This window comes from Ruditapes philippinarum, unplaced genomic scaffold (genome assembly GCF_026571515.1).
Source record: "Ruditapes philippinarum isolate M1 unplaced genomic scaffold, ASM2657151v2 ctg7083_1_1_1_1, whole genome shotgun sequence".
NCBI lineage: Eukaryota > Metazoa > Mollusca > Bivalvia > Venerida > Veneridae > Ruditapes > Ruditapes philippinarum.
The window spans coordinates 20,192-43,143 of record NW_026852448.1 but is presented as its reverse complement, the minus strand read 5'-3'; the positions used below and the strand labels follow the sequence as shown (position 1 = coordinate 43,143).

Below are 22,952 nucleotides of genomic sequence, written 5' to 3'. Positions count from 1 at the left end.
TGTTCAAAATAATATCAATGAGATAAACTCTTACAATATTTAAAGTGGCATTATGCTCATGCAAGTTTATAAAGTGAATGAACAAGTAAAAATAAAAAAAATAGTTTACAGTTTGCCGTAAATCGGATATAAATCCTTTTGATTTGCACGAACGATAAATAACTCACTTGGCCAAAGGACATTTCTATAAATGACATCGGAATTTAAATTTAACGTTCCATTTATAAAATGAGTGGGGCTGCAGACTTTTAAGATTTACATTTTTTACTTTTTTCCATATCAACTGCAGGTCAATCTCAATTATTACACTCAATCTTTTAACATATATATACAAGTCAATTCAGCTAAACATGACAATGAAAAAATAGCATAATGACACTTTAACAGGTGAGCTTGTCAACTTAACGTGTCATGCTCTTGAAAAAACGTTGCTATCTTTTAATACTATATTGCATTGGCATGTACAATTTCAAAGTTTTCTAGCACTATCTAGCAAACAGACATATTTGACATATTTCCAGTAACAGCAATGCAAGTAGATTGAAAGTTAAAAGTTACTGAATGAAAAGCACGCCAAATAATAATACAACGTGACGTCATTTACGACGTCACGTCATTAAGTTGGTACCCAGTACTGTGCACGCTGATATTGCACTGAAACAACGTAAGGGGCCTAAAATCAAAAACAGTAAAATTATCAAAGTGGTAATTTCACTGTTTCAAACAGTGACATTACCAGTTTTAAATCACTGATATATTTCTGTAAACCACAGAAAAGCAGGTAATAAATTGTATTTACATGTTCAACCGTTTTTTCATACTATCTGGCAATATACCTGTGTTTTGAAACATGTTGCGAATCATACTTCTACATAAACATATGTATTAGATTTTACAACACACAGTTGAATTACACTTTTTTATAATAGTAATAATATTTACAATTATTTATGTTTAGAAATATTCTTTTTTATTTGAAATCATTTCAATTTACCATTATTATAGTTCCTAAATATACTGAATGCTTTTAGTATTTTCAAGAACGTTTCTTCGTTTATTTGCAATCAATCAAATTAACCATGATAGTTCATCTAATGTTCAAAACGTCTAGGTAACAGCTTTTGACAGCATATATACACAGATCTTAGGGCTGTCATTAATTTACTAGTAAAATACATTAAAAAGGGTTTGCTGAAGACCTTAGTCTACATCAGCTTACACATATTAATAATAAAAGGCTAAATCACATTCTATGACTCAAAATATCATCAAATGGATGTAATCAGAGGTGCTAGGATACACGGAATATTTATTTCATTATTAAGGTAGACCATTGGTTATGCATTACCTCTATTTTGAAGAGTATTCATATAGGCTAGAATCACTTGTCAATTACATTTACATTGAGGGACGTAGGTTCAAAACCTAGAAGGGGCAAATTTTTTTTTCTTTTAACATTATTTATGTATCTCTCAGATCCCTTATGGAAGAATTAGTGTTTGATTTTAATTATATTATTATTATAGGTAATTATTTGCTAAATTACGCCAAATTTAATAGGAAATATGATACCAGCTATTTCCAAAGTTTAATAAAATAAAAATGTTAGAATGAAAAAGGAAAGTGTGGTGTTGTCAACCTGATAGTGTTAACTGAAGCACTTACATTCTAAACCTCATGATGTACGGCATTAAACGTATTGTAAACGTTCTATCGTTTACATTTCTACATGTCGCAAATTTGAAGTTATACATTTCTGAATACTGTCGGTTATACATTTCTAAATACACTTTGAATAATAAGTTGCCTGTTACCAGCTTCCATTTTGTCAAATTGAGATAATCAAAACGCTAAATGCCAGTGCAGTTTGTAACTCCCCGTCAGGTTGGTCTGCTAGGCTGTATTCCCTGAAGCCAGATCCGAATTTGGTATTTTGTTTAGAACTACTAGAAAGGACTTTCACCGTGGGTCTGGTCAACTTTAATTTATTTCCTGAGGCTAGAACCTTGAATGGTTTTAATAATTATATGAATACATATTGAAGACAGTATTCAATATAATTCCAAATAAAAACATGGGTAACAACATATTATTACAGTACGTAGTTGATATGTTAAAGGACATAAGAACCTAATATATTTTTGGTATTTTAGATTGTTGAAAAATAAACTATTTTCATAGCAGGTCATTGGTTTAGAAAATAACAAAAAAAGTATAATTTTTATTTTCCTTCTTCCTGTTTTTTTTTCATTCTTGTTGTAAAGGTAAAGAAAAATAGGATAAACTGTAAGTAAATGTGTAAATTTTAATTCATATTTATTCTATTTCATTTGTACTAAAAAGTTTATAGTTTATATGTTTTAATGGGGCGTGTCTAGAATCATGTTCATATCAAGTTATATTTGATAGAGTAAAAACAAAAAAAAATGTAATAACAAAAACAAAATCTTTTTTATCAAACAATTATTTCAAATACTGTATGATATATCTACAAGTACATTAATTGTAATTTATATTGAAAACAAGGAATAAAAGCATTTTAAAATTAAAATTTCCTTCAAGCTAAAAATAACTTAATGATATACATAATCATTTTTGCAAAATGATAAAAATTTTATTACTGCTAAATGCAAAGTTTTATATTTAATTTATCTAGGACTTTATAAATGCATATATTGGTGTCAAACGTCTGATTCTGAACATTCAATCACCTTTTCTTTGTACATGTTAGTTGTTGACAAAAAAGGTTAACTGCTAATAAAATAAGATCGTGAAGAAATATTTGGCTGTTTCGTTGCCATGTATGATGCTGATTTCATCAGTTAAATCTGTTAGTAACTTAAATGGTTGCAAACTTTTATATTAATTATTGAAATAAAATAAATTTTATTTTTATCACATATCCGGGCACTTTTTGCAACTCCGTAAAAAGCAGCATAGCACGGTCGTGCCTATATATTGATGTGTCGCCATTTGCATTATACTCATGCAAACATAGCTTTTAGCGTTGCACTATAAGCACATAACATGAGTGCTTGACAATTGCTTTATTTTTACCGTTCACTTCTTATTTTCGATTTGTTATATATATAATATTATATTCATGTATCTTCATTACTCAATTTATTGCACTCGCCAGTGACCTATATAATTTCATTTAACTCGTTCAATAAATTTAGAACTAAACTGATATTGATTCCATATCTTCTATTTACAGGGAGTTCAGATAGAAATAGTTTAGAGTTCTTGAAATGAAACCGATTTTGCTTATACTAGGTAGGTCTAATTTCTAATTTTTTAAATGACTTATATTTTACAACGTACCTATAAAATTCACAAAAGAACTTTATTTTGAAAATGTGGTTCAGCTCACAAGGAAAAAAAAGACTTGCCAAAATAAACTAGGTTGCATTCAAATAATTCACTTTGTTGAACATATTATATCACCTTCAAAAGAACAAACAAAGGCAGGTTGTTTACACAAATGACTAGTTTGAATGATGGTTTGAAATGCTATTGTACTTAAACTTACAAAGAGGATTATTTTCAAATTATCTGAAATAACATCTTTAAGCATATTGTACAGCCTCGTTTATCTGTACAGGTATTTTATTGTTGTTTGGTGTATCTGCGATCAGAGGGACAGGTAGGTTAATCTTTACTATCTGATGTCGTAGGTCATTTATTTTTTCAATCACAAAAGTTGTGTGAACAATAGTTTTTAAAATACTCTAAGATGTCTAAAACTAAATTTTGAAAAATATCAATGAATATTTGATAATTTATTTTCTTACAAATAATATTATATATTTCTTATTATTCAAATGATCTTCAATAGTATTATCGTTATTTTTGCAAGGTCTATCAGACCATGATCAAAACATCGAGATTACTAGTCTTCAAAACAAGGTCGAAAAATAATGTAATGATCTCATATGTAAAATGTCCGTCTGTTACATCACCAATACATGTAATCAAATTGATAATTTTGTAAATAAATTATAAAATATTTTATTTCGATCAAAACCTTATTTGTTTTGGTTTTAGATTCCTTGGAATGTTACAGTTGTTCTGATGCTCAAAGCTTTAACGAATGTGAATCAGTGGAAACATGCGAGACAGGACAGGTAAGACTCAACCATTCAATCAATCCAGGACAAAAAATGTGAAAAGATAAAACAATTATTTTATATTTAATGCATTCAACTCTCATTTTACCATTTCCTTTTGGTGAAAAGTGGTACCCATTATATTTATTTTATCTTTTTAAAGGTTTGTTTCAAGAAAAGAGAATATGAAAACCAGGTTCAGTTTACAATGGGATGCATTGACAAAGAGGTAAATTAAAGATTGTTTTATTTGAGACATTTTTAGAAAAAATCTACTTCGTAAAATGTCTCAATGTCATAATAATACATTTATCAAATTGTGTTAAACGCGAGTCTTACACAAATATATTAATTTAAAATAAAAGTATTTGCTTTGTTAAATACGTTAAAGATACATCAACCTTCTTTATAATGATTACCAACTTTTAGCATTGTCCTTTTCCAGAGTTGTGGCAGGCACGATTCACGTCAAAATTCAACTGCAAAAATGAACGCTGATAAGACAAGTTATTGTTGCGAATGTTGCTCGAGGGATAAATGTAATGAACATCTCTGCTTTCATCTTCCACGTAAGGGGCTTTATTTTGCATACACATATCGTGGCCGTATGTTATTGACAAACTATTAAATCATGATCAATTGATAAGAAAAATATGGTTTAGGTGTGATAGATACATGAACAAAATAAGACAACATACTTCTTTACAAATATTTACCTGACAAAGACTGAATTTCTTATAAAATAAACAGTTTAGGGAGATATTTATAATTTTTATAAATATTTAAGTACTTCATCGTTAATGATAACGCCGTGATTCTTTTGATGCGCATAAATTAGATAAATATTCATTAATAAAAATACTCTTTCAAATTATTTGTCTCACACCATACATTGTTTTATGATGCACCATTAACATGAAATTATCTATCCATGCTTTTATTTATTGAAGAACATTTGTTTTACATGAACATGATGTGCATTTAAGCTGACATACGATCTCGACATTTCCTTTCTTCATTTTATTTGCAATGAAGCCATATTATTTTTGCTACTTACTTGTTTTAGACTCCCTTTGTCAAGATGACAAGTCGGTGGATTGTGCTAAATTGGACTCGATGTTTGATATTTGTGAGGTTTCGAGTCAAGCAAAGAAAATATGTCCAAGATATTGTAATCTATGCCATCTGGGTTTGTAAACTATATCAAAATCTTTAAAAGTACTTTTCTTAAAACGTTTATCTGATGAACGACCATAGAATTACTGTAATGTAATGACACATTTTTCTTTAGTGTATATAAAGTGTAACTTTCAGAGGTCAAATTAAAATAAAAATAAAAATTTCTAAAATGCGATCGATTTGGCACGATATTTCATACAGTTGATGGTAACTGGTCTCCCTGGTCACCATGGACATCATGTGACGTAACTTGTGGATCAGGATTATTGTTACGACATCGAACATGCACTAACCCAGCACCACAAAATGGAGGTCTTGATTGTCCGGGCAATGGAACTGAACAACAAACTTGTCATCTGAAGTTATGTCGAGGTAGTATGACACATGTGGCAATTAACAATTAATTAATCTCATTGTTCGCAACACATTTGCTTGAAATATTTCAAATAAAAGTTGATAAACTTCTATCTTCAATTAAAGATTCAGTATGCATTTCACACTGGTTAGCCTGAATGATGGTAAATTGAAATCTTAAAAAAATAATGGTACAACAATTGGAATATATTCAACGATATTATTGTAATGTTATAGTACATGGTGGCTGGGCTTTATGGGGTATTTGGGGAATATGTTCGGTAACATGTGGTGAAGGAATGAGAAAACGTACACGTTCATGTACCAATCCACGTCCAGAACGTTTCGGCGACCATTGTTTTGGTGATAGTACAGAAGATGAACTGTGTAACACTAGATCTTGTGCAGGTAAAATATATATGTAATACATTTGTATCCAACTGTAATCTATTCCCATGCGTATTTTCAACCTTATAAGGGCATGTTTCTTGTATGTAAATAATGCCTTTACTGGTATTATACAAATCTTGTTCAGCAAGAACTGATCAAAGCAAACAATATAGTAATTACTGGCTATATACTGGTTGCAACCTTATAATAATGTAAAAGGGAATTTTGATAAAATGATATGTTTAAGCACGATTGCAAAACAAGTTCTTGCAACTCAAATTAATAATATTTGAGACCGTTTCCTTCAAGTAACAAGTTCATGTGCCATATGCATAAGAAGATTAACTCATGATGACAGGGCTGATGGGCAGGTTTCTTAACCACTAGGCCGCCGCCCAACTTAAGAAAACATCTGAATGTGTGAAGTTTACTGGTTTTAGAATGACGTTTAAGCTTTATTTTATTAAGTCAAGACATAAGGCCTGTCAGCTTGTTTTAGTTTAAACATAACATTTCTATATTAAAACAAGTTCTTCATTTTGTTTATGTTTGTATATGCATGAACAGTTGATGGTGGCTGGAGTGAGTGGTCGCAATGGGGAATATGTTCAGCGACATGTGGCAACGTTGGGCTTCAAAATCGTATACGGTCGTGTACAAATCCAACTCCAAGAAATGCTGGTCAACATTGCATTGGACAAAACCTTGACGTTCAGCTGTGCCATGGATTATGTACCGGTAAACGCATTGATATTTAAAAAATACTGTCGAAAGATATAGAGGGTATTTGTTTATGTTGAGTGAATATGCAGTACAATTATCACACTGAGAAGTGAGAAGAAAACGTCTTATTTTCACGAATGAGTCACGCACGCGAAAATGTGCATATTTTGTTTCTTCGATGTTTGATGAATAAAATATTCACATAAAAAACAAATTATTTTTATGCCGAGTAAGTATAGATAAATCAGGACAATTTTCGACCGTTTTCATTGAAGTGCAAGGAGGAGGATGTCAGACGTTCAACGGCTTGCAAACGCTGTACAAACAAAATAATTTAAGTTTGTAGTTAATATTGCGGAGTAACTTTAGATTATATTGACTCGATATGAATTTTATCACACAGATAGAACCTAGTATCTCACTGATAAACATGAATATGATAGTAATTATTGTTGCTATAACTGCATGTATGTAAAAGTTTATCATATTTTTTTACCGTATTGTGTATGTTTGTTTTTTTGTTTTTTTTTGTTGTTGTTTTTTTTATTTTGTGTTTTTTTAGGAAGTCGCATAACCTTGATATTAAATTTTTGTTCAGCTTACTTCTTTCATGTGTCCAAAATACCTGATTTTATATGACTTTATATTAATCTTGTGGAATTTGTTTTAGCAACTTGATTTTACTGACGTCATATAAACAGTTACCTAGATGTTACCCTCCCAGATAGTATTGCATTCTTAACCCTATGAGAAATGTTGACGTCAGCAATATCGACCTGTCTATGGACTTAAAACATTTTCACGAACAAATAAATCAAGCGTGGTGATTTAAATTGTACTATATTTGTAAAGTGTATTTCAAAAGAAGAAAACCAAACCAATTATGTCTTTTGACACCTATTTCTAGTGGCTGTTTCCAATCACATATTACTGACAGAAGTCTTTTTTCACAGTATATTAAGCTAACACAGGGTTGTATCTGTTTGACATATTCAAACATGCTGCATTGAGTTTTAATATTAAAGAATGTTGACGGAAATCTTAAGGAGTAACTTTGTCCTACAATGAGGCCAATACAAACAGGATTAGTTTAATTTCATTTCTCATTCGTGCTTTAATACCGATTGTATCAAGACAATAACCTTCTTTGTCCAAGTGTGCTTCTTATCTGAAGTGGCGTTCTAAATGATCTATTTGTTTGTCTACAAGTGTGTAAGACCGCCTCTTTCACTAGTAAATTTGCATCCCTCACCATTAAATCTACTTCGCTTTAGAATTGAACTAAACAATATAATAGGTTTAATGATTCCTTCTTTTTATCCGCTTCTGTAAAGTTCACCACTTAGTACTTTTGATTCCGATCGGCTGGAATATATTTGAGCTGCGTTCTGTGATAAAATATGATAAACAAGATCAACAAAGAAAGGCGGCGTTCAATGAACACAACTCTCACATGACCCAGCAACAAGTACTAGTGGCTAGGAGAAACAAAAACAGAACAGGGCACAAGGCAGAGCACGGACAGGCTAATAACTAAAATGATAGATTATTTGTAACTGATTGAAAAACAGGCACACAAAGCCAAAGGGCACAGGGGAAGATGACAGGAAACCTGGGGAGGAGGGGTGGGGGTAAATTAAAGAAAATAAGACTTGGGGCAAAGGGGAAGATAATTACCGTCGACGAGAAACAACAAGAGACACAAGCAAAAAAGCTTACTTTTCTCATATCTATATTTTCTATCATACCTTGTTAAATATACAGGAAAGCACAAAAATAATAAAGGAAGGACAAAATGTTATATTTATTTGTGAACAATAGTCTAGATAACTGTTTTAATACTCAAAATGTAAATCTTGTTTAAATGTACAGCGTAATAAATATTAAACTTATTTATACTATCCTAAAGCTTGTTCAAGTCAAATTGGTGCAAATTTACTTTTCTTCATTCTTTGCGAGCAGCATAGTATGTTTTAAACAATTCTTTCAAAATATCCTTCAGCGTCTCACATAGTTTACGAATTGTTCTTTTATCTTATGAAACATGAATGCAATGCTCATTAATTATTTAATGTAGCACAAATAACCAATGAAATGTTTTACATTCTTATCTGATATACCTTCACAGATTGCTATGAATATAATAAGCTTATGTCCAAGAAAAAAAGTGGAGTATATAATGTACATCCCTTGAAAACAAGCCGTGCAATTCCGGTGTACTGTGACTTTGATACAGATTCGGGAGGATGGACGGTTAGTTTGATTATTTTAGCATTGTTTTTTATACACCGATAGTATTTTATAGAGATGCCTTCATTGTCCATTTTCTTTCATGTTATAACTAAAAGTAATTGTTGACAGAAGTGAAAAATTCTTAAACCCTTGGCTAAAGACATAAACATTTATGACGAAGAATTCCATACACAAAGATTTGACAGTTAATCTGTTCAGAAATGTAAAGACAATAATAATTACACTCAAGGGAAATATAACGTACATTTTTTGCTTATTATCGAACTTATTTAAAGCAACTAAATATGAAATTTGAAATTGCAAAAGTCGACAATATTCTTAACAACTTAAATGGCATTCAAATTGAAATGTACATAAAGTTATAAAGAAACGATCATTGCGTCTAACAAATATTAAAACTCTGCTCCTTGTCTATAAGTGTGTCACTCTTAAGGCGTACTTTGCTAGATTTAACATTTTCCATTACTGTGAAATTCTGAGAATATTTCTTTCAAATTTCAACATTCAGGTCTTTCAATTCCGATTCAACGGCAGTGTTGATTTCTACAGAAACTTTACTAAGTATGAGAGAGGATTTGGTTCATTAGACGGCGAATTTTGGTTAGGTAACTACTTCCCTTTTATTTGAAATCAGATTTTCTTCATAAGATTTGTACACATGATAAAACATACAAAGAAATTGCCATAAGTAAATTTCAGTTTTGAAATAAGTGAGAAGATACAAGTGTCATTAACCATGAACAATATTGAACAACATCGGTAAAATATAGCAAACGGAACTGCGGTGTTTAAAAACAACAATTTCATCACTTAGGTTTTTTTACTTTTTGTCCTTTATAATAATGTTTGTCAAGAGAATGTTTCAATAAATATCTAAGAAAGTTGATTAAGAGAAACTACATTTAAGAAACTTGTAATAGGAAGTGTAATATTTCCAATCTTAACTTGCTTCATTAAATACTTGAACATGTTTATTAAATGATTGCCCCAAATATAACATTTAACAGTTCAAGGATCATCTCAATACAATCTAATTAAATCATCTCTAAATAACGCTCCACTTTGAGATCTAACCGTGACCAAAACGAAATCATTTCTGGTGACCTTTCACACAGCCAATCATCGGCAAGCTTTCATAATGTTGAAAGCGATGTGGTTTATAGTTTTAACCCTCGGAAAACCAATACTGAGTATGTAATTTTCACGTTTACGAGAACAAACATGGCGTTGTCCATATAGTGGACAGATATACTGGCAAAACTAAATCTTGAACTTAAGTCAGATTGATCTCAATGAAACTTTAAATAGTTATTATGACAAATGAGATAATGTCATAGATACATAACTCTTTGTAAGTTTTTACATTACCTCCATACATGACAGCTATCAAATGCTTGCATTATGGATCTTGGGTCGTCTCTTAACTTAAGGTGGGGTACATATGAACATATAGTGGACAGATATACTGGCAAAACTAAATCTTGAACTTAAGTCAGATTGATCTCAATGAAACTTTAAATAGTTATTATGACAAATGAGATAATGTCATAGATACATAACTCTTTGTAAGTTTTTACATTACCTCCATACATGACAGCTATCAAATGCTTGCATTATGGATCTTGGGTCGTCTCTTAACTTAAGGTGGGGTACATATGAACATATATATATATAATTACACTTTCCTCACGCATATTTCATTTATTGACTGAGCTTGTTCATGTTTCGGAGGCCGACATTTTAGGTTGCTCTTTAACTTTTTTAATGACTAAGGTCACTGGCGTTTGAAAAATATAACTCTTAACTATTTTATTTATTGACTGGCGTTAATAAAAAAAGAAATGTGCAGGTTCGGAGAGCATCTGACTTTTTAAGAAATATTCTTGTTTTCGGTTAAATTTTAATGTTAAATAAACGGAATGACAACATTCTCTTTTGTGTCTTAGAAAAACACAGGTAGAGACATGTACAAGCTTTTCTTATATTATATCAAACTAAGTATTTTTTCTATGCAGGTCTTAAACATATATACGAAATGGTTTCCCGACACAAGACAGAGTTAAAATTGGATCTGACAGCGGCTAATGGAAGGGTTATGCACGGAACATTTAAGAATTTTCGCCTCAGTAATGGCCCGTATTATACTCTTCGTATGAACATTGGAGTCAGTACTCCAGGTAAGAAATAATGTGATTGTTCTTTTGAATGCCAATTTTTTTTTTTTTATTCAAAAAAAAAAAAAAAAAAAAAACAACAAGAAACAACAAAAACGTGCATAATTATTCCCGTAAGAAAACAATTAAAGGATAAAGGCTTAGTTATATTGCTCTTATTATGAAGGACAACGTGTATTTTACATATTTCTACCTTTTAATGAATGAAACTACAAAACTGAAAAGACTACATGCTAATAACTACTTCATCCAATGAATATTAACACAGACTTTACGAACATGTAAATTATCTTGAAATGTTGAAATTACATAGAGGATATTTGTTTGTTTCAGTGTAAGATCGAAAAATATTTCACCGAGTGAACACCAGATGCAATATTTTCCACGAGTGGCGTAGCCACGAGTGAAAATATAATAGCTGGGGTTCACGAGTGAAATATTATTTGATCTTACATGTAAAACAAACAAATTTTCTGTTTATTTCGTGATTTTTTAACGATTTTTACACCATTTTACTGATTTTTGCCGCGTAACGTCATGCTCTTATCTTCATGACGTCATCAAATAATGACATCACAATGTTGAAGCAAAATATAATTCCATGATTATTTTTAGATTTTAGATGTTTTTCAGCACAACGTTCGTAAATATTTACGAACTACAGTAATCACGTACATTTTTTATTATGATTGACTACATTTCCGCTGAAAAAAACATTCATTAATGATAAATATTTTCTTTTTACGCCAAATATAGTTCGGCTACTGTGAAATTATATTTGGTAATCATTACTGTGAAATTATCAGAATATAATTAAGTAATCTACTGCAAAACATGTAATAAAAAGACATAGAATGAATATTCAATGCATTTCTTCAAATGTCTTCCTTGAAACAGATGAAAGTGAAGGATTACCAAACCACGTTGGGCAAGCATTTACAACTTACGACCATGATCAGGATGCATATTCTAAAAACTGTGCTGTCTTAAGGGATGGTGGTTGGTGGTACAAAAATTGCGGCTATACCAATCTTAATGGGAACTATGCAAAACCAGGAATATTGTCAGTTGGCAAATTTGCCCATGATGGAATGTTTTATCACTCCTTCACCAACAACTTTGAATCATTAAAAACCTCTAAAATGATGTTCCGCCGAGTATAAACGTTTCTTTTTCATACGTTTGAAAATCTTATCGGTGGTAGGGTTATTGTGGTATATCGTTTTCCGTCTTTTACAAACAATGAATTTTGGTTAAATTGTGTTTTCATTTGGCATGTCAGTATGTTAAACGAAACAAAGGTCAAGTTCGATTTGGCCCGTTACTTATAGAGATCTGCGGTTTTTGGTCAATATTAAGTGAAAAAATTGTTCCTGTAACAAATCTTTTGAAGAATAATAGTGAGTGTGTTTACAGTTTTATTTTGTTATGAAAGTTTTTATAAGAACTCAACTCAAGTTTGATGCTGCAATTAAAACATTGCTGATAGATTTGTACCACTCTTTAGGCAAACTTTAAGTGAAGTAATAGATTTTCGAAAAGAAACTCTTCAAAGGATTTCAATTATTGCGTGTATTTGTAAGTATGTCATATCAAAATAAAGTTCAAGCTTTTTTATGTAAAATCCTGTCACACTCGGGTGGCTTTCTCACGGCATCCAAAGAAAATTCAAAACGCCGACGTAAGCGCAGTAAGATTGCAAACATCGCCGTAGCATCGCAGTGTTATTGCATAGAACGTCGACAGACAGCGCGCATTTTGAGCAAACTCAACACAAACGCCGTCACTCGGCGTTTTGACAAGAGCAAGAGACAAGAGTTTTGGGATCGCAGTATAGACGCCGTAGCAACTCAGTTACATCTCTTACAACGCAACAGGAGCGCCGTGAAAGCGCAAAAGGGTCGTCGAATGAACGCAATGGTTAGCCACAGCGCTTGTTAAGATATTGTGTGGCGTCTCTACCGCGCCTACACTAAGTGTGTACTGCGCTTGTTCTAAGCTTTATTTTTCTAAAGCGCTCTTACTGCGACTTTACGACACTGTCACGGCGACCATTGCGTTCTCAGGGCGATTCTACTGCGTTCACCGGAAATTGCAGAATACAGTTGAGTAGAATCACTACTTAAGACCATTCCGGAATAAAGGTCATCCCTGCATTAAGAACTTTTAAAAGAACATTTTTTTCTGTTCTTTATATTAATAGTAGCATGGTACATAATTAAGACCACCCAACATATCCACTTTAAAGACCACCAGTTTCACTTCCAATTAATTGTTTTATTTATTTAACCCCGCTATTGAGACCAGTGACATTCCAGTCAATACCTATTCAGATTACAAGTCTGTTGTTATTTAACTGCTTGAATTTTCTAAAGCTTGACACTTTGATGAAACAAGGTGTTACAACTGTTATGATTAAATAATTGTTTAAAGGTGAGAAAAAAAACTTCATAGTGGTTTAATGTTATTTTCTGCAAATCTATTTTGTAAAAAATTAATTTCTTAATTAAAGGTAAGTTATAATCAGTTTATAGTAATATGTGAAAGTTATAATACAATTGATTAAACATGTTAACACACAAAACTTCAAATAGAGTGGTCATAAAATATCTACGCCTTGATAATTATAGCCATAATTAGGACCATTCGCAATTAAGATCACTGTGACTTTAGTCCAGTCCTTTTGGTGGTCTTATTATAGGGTTTCCACAGTATATATAGACGTGTTTGCAAGTAAATTTCCTTTTTTAACATGTATGATGAACGACAGCAAGCTGGTATATTGCTTGCTTAAATGCAGTTGCAGCAGGTTCACGACTATTCAGAATTATCGCTGGTATATGAAGTACGATTTAAGCGCAGTGTGAACGCCGTGAAAGCGCAGCGGAAGCGCAAAGAACGCAGTAGAATCGCAGTAGAATCGCAGTCCGAACACAGATAATCGCCTATTAAAACGCCGTAGGAACGCGTTATAACGCTGTGGAAGCTCCGTAGAAACGCTATAATCGGCGTGAAGACACCGTAAAGTCTTCATTTCATCATAATATCTGATTTTTCTTGCTATCGTGCAGCGCTTTGTTAAAGTTAACAACGCCGTACAAACGCGGTAAAAGCGCAGACTAGTGTGACAGGGCCTTAATCAAATGATATAAATACGATTGTGCCCCTATTACTGATTTGAAGTTATAGGTTTCCACATAATAACCTTTTAATTATTTCAATGTTTTATTTAAATGATTGACATTTAAGTATGTTTTATTAAAACACAAGTCAAGTTCTTCTGTTGATGTAATCTATTCATTAATAATATAGTTATGTCCCTTGCCATAAATTATCGAGTGAAATTTTCAGTTTCTTTGAGACTCATATCATAGTCAGGGATTTACATTTGATAAATCTGAGGTTTCATACGTTTTGAACTTTACTTAATCATTTGTATCATAGTCACAAATGATTAATTCTCTGGAATCAACAGTACATATATTTTAAAGCCACAAGCCTCCAAATGGCAAAATGAAAAAGATCGGGGGAAACAAGTAAACTTCTTTTCCTTTGCATAATCTACTACGTTACTTACACAGTAGCCAAAATATATAAAAGGAGAACACTTGTGATGTGTCACAACAGTGATTCGGAAAAACCCGAGTTTAAAGTGTGCTCGGGGTCGTATAACTTTTTTTTGTCATTGTGTAGACCCTTATCATATTTCAAGCTAAAGTATGAATTGATAAGTTGGTCATTCAATATATATATATTCTTACATCGTTTATAGTGCCACAACTTACGTTAAATATCAAATCAAAAGCATTTATTCGTTTCCTTTTATGTTTGATACGATCCCGGATTCTATGCACTCAGGATCACAGGTTGGGATATTGCCAAGTACAATCACGTGGTACTAAGAAAAAAAGGGAAGTAAGATTGTATAATTAAAGAAAGTATTTACCATTTGGTGGAAAAGCTAAATGTTTGTTTTCAAATTAATATTTTTAAAATATGCACTTTTCAAAGTGTTATTTTGACTGCTTTCAACTATATAATGTTGTTGAAGATTGTTAATTAAATGGTCGCTTCTATGTTATCTTAAGGGGGCGTGCTGCTTTAACTGCCCACCAATTTTACTGATGTACAATAGTCCTTATTTCAAATTAATACGTTGAAAAACCTACACTAGCTTGAATGATGCTTAGAACTTTGATAATTGTTTACAACTGTGCGCTATTTGAATGCCACAAACGTTGAATCAGACAAAATAGAAGTTGATTATATTATCTTCAATTAATTTATTAATCAATCAATAAAATATTAATTTAATTTTATTGCAAGGAATCATTATTAATACTTAAATGAATGTTTCATTCATTTATTCATTCATTCGTTCATTCATTCATGTTTAATATATGCAGGTAATCTCTTTGACTGTATAATTATATAAATAACTGTATGATATAAAAAGATTCCGTTTGTATTTTTTTTGTCCGAAACAAATGTTGAATTTATTCAAATTTGCAATTGATACAATTTGTATGCGAGTGAGAAGAGAAGTTAATAACAAATATTTTCACGAATAAGGTTTGATATTTAATGCCATTACAAATGGTTGAAACTTTCGTATAAAGAAAGATAAATACACATATTCGACGAGATAAAGAAAAGAAATAACCTTGTAGTTTTATTAGGATATTTATTTGATTGATATGTAATTAACACAGTATAAAACAAATAAATTACATTTGGCTGTCGGGCTGATAGAGCACATTGTCAATCCGAAAAGGTAATTATCCCCTAGGTGCAGCAGAGGGGCAACATGCCAGTTCAATGGCCATACTTTATTTATTTCATTATACTTGAAGAGCAACAACTACAATAAAAGCATCATCAGAAATGTTGGCAAACGGCATTTCATTACTGAACAGCTGTAAACAAAATGGTGGCAAATTATCTTTTGCTACAATCATGGTCAACAAACGCTTGACGCTTAATATTGACTATAAAAATGGAAAAATTAGTCGAATTAACAAGTACAATATTATATACAGAAGTACGTAGGTGTTATCTCCCTTACACCCAAAAACATGTTGTAACACAGTCTAGTTAAACTGAAAATTTGCTGAATATGGAGTTAGGTAAGAGTTATGTGCCCAATGGTGACATAAGAAATATTCCCCGGGGAATATATCCTACAACGGTGATATTCAATCAGAACACATGATAGGCCTGTATCTGTATATCTATATTTATATTTTTTCAGAAAATACAAGATGCTTGTTTGAAAAAATGAAAAGAAATGAAATGAAAAAAATGAAGTGCAATAGTTTGTTATTAAAACAAAATGTATAAAAGTAGCTGTTTGCAAATATCGTTTGCACATCATAACAAACAAGTGACAGATAATTTCCTGTACCGATTATGCAGAGAAATGGTTGCTTGAATTTATTATCATATATTTTTGTGAAAAAAGGTTATAACTTGCTATATTTGTTTGCATACAATATGAACATTCATTAAGATTTGTTTTTGTCTTGGTAACACTTATACTGTTTATTTATTATTATGTATATTGTTTTATATGTACAATTTAAATGACGTCACGATGCAACTTTATAATATTATCGTTTACATTTAAACGGATTTTTACAATGTGTGTAAATTTGACATTACGCTTACATCTATTGCGGTTCTTTTCCAGTTGTTCAAGTAGTTGTTTGAGGTCAAATCTTTTGTTATTTAAGTGATATGTCAGAGGAGGGACCTATCAATTATGATGTTCTCGAATATACCTGTATCAACAATCAAATTATAGTCGTATTGTTGACTATCTATTCAGATTGTTCGGTAACACTAACCTTTCAATGAACACAAATACGCCAAAACCGTTTTAAATTTGCATTAATTAACAATAACAGAATTGAATTGATTGCTACACTTACTAAATGACTTTCTTTATATCTATTTACTTCAATATTTGTAAATATATGTAAACAGTTAGTCCGATTAAAAATGATATCATTTATCAATTTTATCGTAAATGACATGAAGCAATGTCAACCTATCTCAAAAGTAACCCATCCTCAGATACAGATGTATGATACCTACCCGTTCGATATTCCTTTCTTTCCTTTTATATGATTAATGTAAGTCAGTGTTTTCGCATAAAAATATGCATCTTTGATAGTATAAATTCCATAAAACCCGTTTATAAACATGATCATGACTGTATGGTTTCTAACTGTATACCATATCTGAATAAATTGTAGACCCCAAAGAAGAGGGTTATGGTTAACTAACTGACCACAATCAGAATAATTATCCTGATTGTTGCTGCTGTACAAATTCAAAATTCTTCGGAAAATGATGCTCTGACCAAAACAATACATTTTGATGATTCAGCCACTTGTTTAAAATTAAGTCACAGATTAAAATTTGATATCATAAACACTACTTAAATTACCTCACAAATTACTAGTATATTGTTTAAAAAGGTAGTATTTACTTAAGACAATACGGATATGGACATTACATTTAAATTTGTAAGCCATAAAAATGAATGGGTATGTCTCATAAGTTAGTTCTATCGAACCTTATTTTATGCTTATTGTCCAAGTACGACACTCTGTTGTTCTATGGTCACACCAAAATAGGTGACACAAGATAGAAACAAATCGACTCAAACTTCGTTTACATGAAATAGCTATTTATCTATAGTTTTTATATAATTGCTTTTCTATCGCGTTTTATATTGAACTATATAATAGATAATAGGACATGCCCACGAGCAGAATGTCGAGCCCGCTCGTCTAAATTCAATGCTGAGCTTATAAGCTTCAGATCAAGAGGAAAGTTGAATACATAGGTGAGGTGTGCGCAACATCCTCTTTATACTTAAGGCAAAATCTTGATATTGCATCATCTTAAGTGACCTTGACCTCTGACCAGGTGACCTGGTCCATGTGCATGACACGAAGTCTCACGATGAACATTTGTTCTAAAAAACTAGATTCATGTTATTTGAAAATTCCTGCATGCACGAAGAAGTTATGGCATGAACAAGTTTGGACACACGCACACACTTAAAATGAACGGCCATTCTGACAACTATGTAAAGCTTACCGCAAGCGGGCTCGAGAAAAGTCCTTTAACCAAAAAAAAACAGAATACTTCAAAGCATTAGCAAGATACGTATAAACAAATTTTGACATTTTTTGCCTTTGACCTCTTGTGACCGTGACATTTATTTAACTCAAGACAACTCAACCTACAAATAAGAATCTTTGTGGTCTGAGTTATATTAAAATCCATCTTTGTATACTCAAAGTTATACACACAAATGAATGCTGTTTTTTTTTTTAATTTGAACTTTGACCAAGAAGTAAGCTTTTAACCTATGCCACAGACACCTGAATGTTTCGTTCGACATTCAGCCTCACTATGGATAACATATGTCCGAGGTTATATTAAAATACCGCCATGTATGTAGAAGTAACACTCCAGACACTGGTTTTGCGCCGACCTACCATGCGTGACCTTAACCTTTAAGCGGGAGACCTGGCACACCATCCCATCATGGTAAACATTTGTATCAGACAATTTTGTAATCCTTCAGTGAATGAGCACGATATAGACCGGACAAATATAGACAGACGCACGGACTGACGGACACACACGAAACCACAAAAAGTGAAAAATATATGAACCCTCAACAATTTATTTTTTGTCTGACAACTAAGCATAATACTACAAAGCATTAGCCAGATACAGCGCCAATAAACAAATTTTAATTTTTTTATTAGACCTTTGACCTTTTGTGACCTTGACCTTGAACTTTATTTTGTGCGAGACAACTCAACTTAACAATGAGGACATGTGTGCTAACGTATATTAAAATCCAACAATATTTATAGAAGTTATACTCGCAAATGAATGTTTTCTTTTGTTATTTGACATTTGACCGCTTAGTGTGACAATGACCTTTGCCACTGGCACCTGAATTTTTCACACAACACTCCGCCTCGCTATGTAGAATATTTGTCCCAAGTTTTATTAAAATCCATATATGCATCCTTGAACGGGCTTTGTGCTGACTCACCCCATCATTGTGAACATTTGTACCAATTTTTTTCAGATTTTTAACACAATACAATATATTTATGCATATACATACAATATATTAGATATATATTTAAGGAGGAATAAAAAGATAATTATATTTTATGACTCTACATTCAAAGTTTATAAATACATTTGTAATTCAATAGTAGCTTACCAAAGTCAAAATTTTAATGCCAGACATATTTTTAATATAACATGAGAAAATGATTCATTATCAGAACTTATTACTTTAAAATATTATAAAACTGATTTAACATAAGGGAGAAATCCCAATATTACATTAATTTTTATATTAAAACAAATGTCATCAATTCAATGGAGTCAACTTCTACTATTTTAAAATTGATACTCAATGAAGAGTTATACCTCTTGTTATGAATATTTTATGCATTACTATCATAAGAAAAAAAATTAAGAGACCAAAGTTCATTCAAGTTGTACCAAATTATTTTGTTATCCTTCAGATAAAGAGCGGATAAATCCAGACGGACGGACTTTCCTACTGAGTTGACATTATGGGTTTTTTTCTTTGATCTCCTTTGATCTCTGAAACCCCATAAGCAACGTATTTGCACCCCATAAGCAACGTTTTTCCTCACAAGTACCGTCTATACGGATTGAACATGGATATTCACCCCACATCGTCATTTCAGTGAGCTCGGACGAACTGACGCACGGACGCACATACACCGACGATACGCCAAAACTGGCGATAATGTCGAGCTAACCGCAAGCGAGCTCGAAAAAATAGTCTTAAACAAAGACTATTGTCTGAAAATTCATAACGTATTGAAGGAAAAAAAAAACATGCCTCGATATTTTTTTTATAATAAAGATATTTTTATTATTATGGTAATGTTATTTAAGTGGTTTGCAGTGTTTTTTTTTTTTTTTTTTTTTTTTATTTGCGATGCTTCTCACGAAATATGATTATTTAGTTTTGTATTTGATAAAAGTAGTTATATACTAAAAGGATACTTTTTCGTTTGAGTGAAATATGAAATATATTTTCACGAAACATGATAAAATGCCACATATTTTCACGAGCCGGGACGGCGAGTGAAAATATGTGGCATTTTATCATGTTGAGTGAAAATATATACTATGTTTCACGAAAAACGAAAAAAATAACCTTTTTATTTAATTTCATTATCAAGAAAAATGGTTATGAACACCCTTGCTTGCTACGCAACTGCAATTGTACAGCGCGCAGTAATATATAATTATTGTCTTGTTTTGCACGCGATATTTAGCGCTACATTATGACGTCACGTAAAAAACTTTTTAAACGTCTGTACAGCGTTAATGACTGAACTAAAGATATTGGTGTTCGGATTTATTTTCTTACTAAATAGTTTGACCATTTTCTATCATTTTAGAGAGTTTACAAAAACAAAATTCAACAAAGAAAAATTGTGTATTTATCAGATTTTTCAAACAAAATGGCGAAAGAAGTCCGTCAAATAATTATGAGTTTTGACTCCGCCCAATTTCATATTTATATTTAATATTTATTTTTCAAAAAAAAAATGAAATATACCTGACTGATATAGCACCATATTTCATGGATAAAATTAAATAATAGAGTTTATTTGTACACATTAAATTAAATAGAATGCTATCAGATAAGATAGCTTGTATATACGGGAAAGTTGATAAGGCATATTGCAATGATACTTATAAAGCGAATTGCAAAGAGTAACGAAACAAATGTGTTGAAAACACCTGTAATCATTCCCTTTCACTGTTTAATCTTGTTTGATTCAGCAGTTAAGGTAACAAGCAAACAAGATTATGCGGATATTTATACAATTTACTGTCGTTGTTTTTCACTAAAAGTGATATACGTTTAACAATGTTTTAACAACAACTAAAACAACTATGTTTCTTTCAAACCTTTCATAAGTAGAAATCATTCTAGCATACATGCAGATTAATATATTGAAAGACTTAAATTTTAAAGCCTCAAAACATTTAAACGGTACAATAGATCTATGTTTACCCAATGCCCATGTCCGATTATTACGGATTGTGTGCTTTCTATATGTGATATATTTATCGTCTAATTTTTAAAACAATTTTACCTGAAATGGCAACGATATATCTCAAGAAAAAATCACTTTCAGAGATTTTTTTAATTTTGTAATTTTTGTGAAGTTGGCGGCCCAGCGGCCTAGCGGCCTGGCGGCCAACAATTTTAATGTTCTAGAAATGCTTTTTTTAACAATAAAACGGCATTTAATGAAGTTTTTAAGATAATTATTGTTATTTAAACGATATTTCTAAAGAAAAAATCACTTTCAAAGATTGTTTTAATTTTGTCATTTTTGTGAAGTTGGCGGCCCAGCGGCCTGGCGGCCTAGCAGCCAAAAATTCTAATGTTGTAAAAATGTTTTTTTAACAATAAAACGGCATTTAATGAAGTTTTAAAGATAATCATTGTTATTTAAAGGATATATAAAAAGAATAAATCACTTTAAGAGATTTTTTTTATTTTGTCATTTTTGTGAAGTTGGCGGCCCAGCGGCCTGACGGCCAAAAAATTTTAATGCTATTGAAATGTTATTTTAACAATAAAACGGCATTTAATGAAGTTTTAAAGATAAACATTGTTATTTTAAGGATTTATAAAAAGGAAAAATCACTTTCAGGGAACTTTTTTTATTTTCTAATTTTCCATCGGGAACGAGGCTTAGCGTTTGGATTTCTCTATCCTCTATCCAACCCAATGATAGCTTATTTATCTCACTCACCTGGACACACAAGAAATCAGTGAAACTACTGGCTACGCGCATTACAACGTACCTAGTTTTGAAAAGCGGGGGCTTAGGCGCCTGACTTTCTATGATTAAAAAGCAATATGTACGAGGGATGTCCAAAAAATTTGTGCACTGTAGTTATTGTCGTGTGAGTTATTGATAGAAAAACATTAATTATATATCACTTGAAGGGGAGATAAATCTTAAATAAGAAAACAAAAGAAAAAAACATGTGACCGGCATGTCCTGAAAACGAATCGTCATACAGTTACCTTGGTAACGTAATACTGGAGCACGACAAATAATTGGGTTAGTTCATTCCTTTGATGCATCACGGTATTCTTTATACACTACATATTAACGTTAAAATTCAGGGAAAAGTGTGTGTACGTATTCCTAACGTCACTAGAAAATATGGCGTCATTTACCCTATTGTAACATTCGTAAACAAAAATTTGTGTGCGGTCGTCAATACTGTAATTACGTGAAAAAGTCAGTCGCTGAACGTCTGGAAATACGGACGATCATTAAATTTGGTACAAATATTGGTAAATCACCAACAGATACCTACAGAGAACTTAAAAGGGCAAGCGGGACAAGTTCAGTGTCACGAAGGCTGGTTTTTAAATGGCACAAACGCTCTGTGGAGGAGAAAGAGAGTCGGTACACGATGACAACCAGTCAGGCAGACGTCCGTCCGTAATGCCGGCGCATGTGATGAGGGTTGTCCAATATATTCCTGCACTGATGGAATATGCTACATGTACGTTGCATAAAAACAATAAAAACTACACAATACTTTTCATCAATCATTCCTCTATTGACAGTAAAACAAACTATAACATAAAAAGCAAATACCACTTTATATTTACAAGCAACAAACAATACAATTACAGTAATGA

The 22,952-nt window shown here is 31.7% G+C and overlaps 1 protein-coding gene across 1 annotated transcript; it reads left to right on the top strand.

Moving 5' to 3' along the window:
* The first annotated feature begins 2,240 nt into the window (after positions 1-2,240).
* LOC132712741 (uncharacterized) lies at positions 2,241-12,521 on the top strand. Its single transcript, XM_060695170.1, has 14 exons — positions 2,241-2,286; positions 3,218-3,276; positions 3,605-3,646; positions 4,048-4,127; positions 4,273-4,338; positions 4,555-4,678; positions 5,176-5,298; positions 5,490-5,660; positions 5,880-6,050; positions 6,600-6,770; positions 8,884-9,008; positions 9,517-9,613; positions 11,024-11,185; positions 12,080-12,521. Exons 2-14 carry the CDS (start codon positions 3,252-3,254, stop codon positions 12,343-12,345), a joined length of 1,623 nt encoding a protein of 540 aa, XP_060551153.1. The 5' UTR covers positions 2,241-2,286; positions 3,218-3,251; the 3' UTR covers positions 12,346-12,521.
* Positions 12,522-22,952: the final 10,431 nt, after the last annotated feature.